Raw genomic sequence first — 3,902 nt, 5'->3', positions numbered from 1 at the left:
ACGGAGGAGATGGATTGTTTAAGTTTAGACTTTGGAGTTAGAGATATTAATATTTGTTTACTTGTATTTGAATATTAGCCTAGGTTGGTTTGGGAAGTCCGGGGGGTGGGGGGATGGGATATAACATTGTGTAATATCTGTGATGTATTTCTTTTTTTTTATGATAAAAACAATAAAAATTTTATATTGAAAAAAAAAACATAATCAAATCTGTAATGAAACATATAAGAAAATCAACAGAGAGATAATTTTGCCAAAATCCAAATGACAAAATAGGAAAATTCCACTGGGATAAAGGAACTATGAACGCCCGACTTAAAATGCAATCCTGGGATTCCAACTAAAGGATAAACATGCTGTGAAAGATGTGCCATTTTTGTTGTTGTTTACAATAAAAATACCATATAAGCTCACATTAGGATCTGGATTACATAAACATATATACACACGACTCAGCTTCCATTCATGGGAAGCTAAAAACAAAATTGGGAAAATATTGTATGAGAGAAAAAAGTGTAATTTCATTCCTACTATCATTCTATGACAAAATGAAAATAGACACATGTGATTGTTTTGAAGATAGAAATGATGTGGAAAATTCTAAAGTTGTTTGTATATAGTATCAGAAACTGAAGTAGTTCTTCTGCAGGAAATTCCAGAGCAGTCTGCTGCCATGAGGATCCAATATACAAATAATCAGAAATATCCCACTTACAAAGTGCTGTGAGTCTCAGCCATCAGTGATAATGCATTCTTTTATAGCTTCAGATTATAGTTCATGAGTAATACAGAAACTTAAATTCTGTATCATTTTATCTAAATGGTTGCTTAATGTAAAAAAAAAAGTAATATCAATATTTTTTTACCCTGGAAAGCAATCTCTTTCAGAAAAAGAATTATGTGAATAAAGATTTGAACTTATAAATAACTTCTGTATTGATTGCCTTGGTATTATTATACAAAAGAAAAATAGAAGCTTTCTGAAAACAGCCAAACCATTCTGAAAAAATTGCTGGATACTCTTTTTCTATATGTTTTTGTTACTTGTTATTTATGTGGATGTTTTGAAATTATGTTCACTATCCAGAGTCACTTTGTAAGACGGGTGGTTATGTAAAAGAAATTCAATAAAAAAAATACTCTACAAAATATAGATCTTTTCAGATAGCTTATAATGCAGGTAGTCCTCAACTTACCACAGTTCATTTAGTGACTGTTCAAAGTTACAATGGCACTAAAAAAAATGACTTGGACCATTTTTCAGTTGCAACCTTTGAACATCCCCATGATCATGTGATCAAAATTCAGATACTTGGCAACTGATTCATACTTATGATCGTTGCTGTGTCCCAAGGTCATGTGATCTCCTTTTGCAGCCTTCTGACAAGCAAAGTGAATGGGGAAGCGAGATTCACTTAACAACCAAGTTACTAACTTATCAACTGCAGTGATTCACTTTACAACTATGGCAAGAAAGGTCGTGAAATAGGACAAAACTCACTTAACAAATGTCTCACTTAACAACAGAAATTTTGGGCTCAGTTGTGGTCGTATAATGATAGGTTCATACCCTGGGTTCATACCGTGTTAGCACACAGGTGTGTATCTCTAGCTCATGAAATTTAATGAACCAATTAGAGAGCTAATTTGAGCTAACAGTTAAGGTGCTGCCTAGAAACCAGGAGATTATAAATTCTAGTCCTGCTTTAGACATGAAAGCCAGTTGGGCGACTTTGGGCCCGTCACTCTTTCTGTCAGCCCAACCCACTTCACAGGGTTATTGCGTGGGAACAACCCGAAGGAGGAAGAAGGAGAATTATGTATTATTTATAAAAATAATAAAAGGTGGGATTAAGGAAGGGAGGGAGGGAGGGAGGGAAGGAGGAAGGAATTCCACAATGCGATTGCTGATGGTAACTGTGGTGTTCATAGAGCTAATGCACCAGTGGTATTAATCTAAGTGCAGATTAAGGATTAAAAACAGTACTGTAGTCTACAATTCTTTATGCAGCTCTAAGTTCAGTGCTTCCCCAACCCATAATGGAGGGAGCTAGGAATCAAACAGGAAATTTAGGCGTGACTGTTAACAAGCGCCCTTAGCAGAATTGTAGCTTTCTTTTCATGAAGGTCTTTCTCCCTAGAAAACCAATACTTGTTCATGTTTTGAAAACAACCCTTTACTTCTAAGGTGTTTGTCATTAGTGCCCGTAGAGAAGTTTCATCCAATTCTGTTTAGATGTGTGATGTTAGGCGTACAGTTTTTCAGGCCAGACCAGGAAGCTATAGCAATAGGATGATTTTGCTCACCAAAACAGGCAATGTTTCCATCCAGACCTATATACTTTAAGTCGTAATGGGCAGCTTCATTTTCCATTGCTTCATTCTCAGATTTGTCATCCATGGCAAATATGGTTTTTTGCCTGAACTCAGCATTGTCATCAAAATTTATCTTGGCGTCAAAGCATACCACTAAATGGAAAAGGGAATAAAATGGAAAGGAAAACAGAATTAGAATTTCACCTCAGATTTTAAGGGCTTACAAAAGCAGTTATCAAAAAGCAATTTGCCACAAATCTACTTGGTGTCAAAGGAATTTTTTTATGATATCTCCAAGTTGCCTTCATTTCAGTCTGAGTATATAAATAGGATAGGTTCAAGTTGCCCTTAGCTTCACTGAAATTAAAATGATAGATAGATAGATAGATAGATAGATAGATAGATAGATAGATAGATAGATAGATAGATAGATAGATAGATAGATAGATAGATAGATAGATAGATAGATAGATAGATAGATAGATAGATAGATAACCTTTATTGTCATTTTTTACTGTGGGCACAATGGCACACATTAAAAATGAAATTTAGTTGCTTGCTCTCAAAGTGTACATATATATAACACACATTTAAACATGCTATATACAACATATGTATAGACCTACACCTTTACATATAAGTAACATATAAATATTATATGTTAATATTAACATATAATTAATAAGTAACATATAAATATTAATCCATCTTGAATACATAACGGAAGGAGGAAGCTTTAGAGTTCACAAGGTTAATACTGTATGTCAGGGCTTTTCAACCTTTTCACCCATTGTACCACTTTTAGGATATGGCAACATCCTAGTACCACCAGTCGCCTAGCAAGGTGTCAAAAACTTGATGACACCCCCCCAAAAAAGGAAAAAAGTGACAAAGTACAGGTAGTCCTCAACTTACAACAGTTCGTTTAGTGACTGTTCGAAGTTACAATGGCACTGAAAAAAATGCCCCCCAAGCCACAGTCGAGCAAGACATCTGCCTGCCCGCCCGGTGGTGCTCTTTCTCCTTCATTGTTGTGAGAATTTCTGTTGAGGATTGGCAGCGGGGGTGGGGTGGGGGGTGTTTTTATTCCCCCCCGTCTGCTGGGTGGTTGACCTGCTTACTGACTGTAATAAAACTAAAATTTTTCCCAGAACTTTGACTGATCATAGTATGGTGTGGATAGAGATTGGACAAAAAAGAAAGAGGAAATCTTGGAGAATAAATGAAAACTTGTTTAATTATGAGGATAAAGTTAAAGCTTTGAAGGAATCTATGGAAGAGTTCTTTCAACTTAATATGAATAAGGAGACTTCTATAAATATTGTCTGGGATGCTGGCAAGGCTTATTTAAGGGGAATATTAATTGCTATGAATAATGCATATAAATGCAAGCAAACACAGATTAGATTCAACTTGGAAAAAGAAATTGGGATTAAGGAAAAATTATTATTGCAACGACCAACAGATATTAACTTAAAAAATTCTATTAAAATGCTTAAAGACCAATTTAACTTATTAATTGCTGATCAGGTGGCCACCAACTTGAAGTATATTAAACATAATACATTTGCCAATGCAAATAAACC

General features: G+C 34.9%; 1 protein-coding gene across 1 annotated transcript in view; it reads right to left on the bottom strand.

Moving 5' to 3' along the window:
* The window catches only part of LOC107291671 (succinate--CoA ligase [GDP-forming] subunit beta, mitochondrial), a gene marked incomplete at its 5' end in the record, with an annotated part of 94,068 nt that overhangs the window by 83,940 nt on the left and 6,226 nt on the right, over positions 1-3,902 (bottom strand). The window contains one exon of the mRNA XM_015820693.1: positions 2,308-2,469. Coding sequence (XP_015676179.1) covers positions 2,308-2,469 — 162 coding nt within the window. The remainder of the gene's footprint in view (positions 1-2,307; positions 2,470-3,902) is intronic.

Source organism: Protobothrops mucrosquamatus, unplaced genomic scaffold (assembly GCF_001527695.2).
Source record: "Protobothrops mucrosquamatus isolate PMUCROS unplaced genomic scaffold, P.Mucros_1.0 scaffold1162, whole genome shotgun sequence".
Taxonomy (NCBI): Eukaryota; Metazoa; Chordata; class Lepidosauria; order Squamata; family Viperidae; genus Protobothrops; species Protobothrops mucrosquamatus.
Note: the sequence above shows the minus strand (reverse complement) of the source record. Positions and strands in the feature narration are given on the sequence as shown.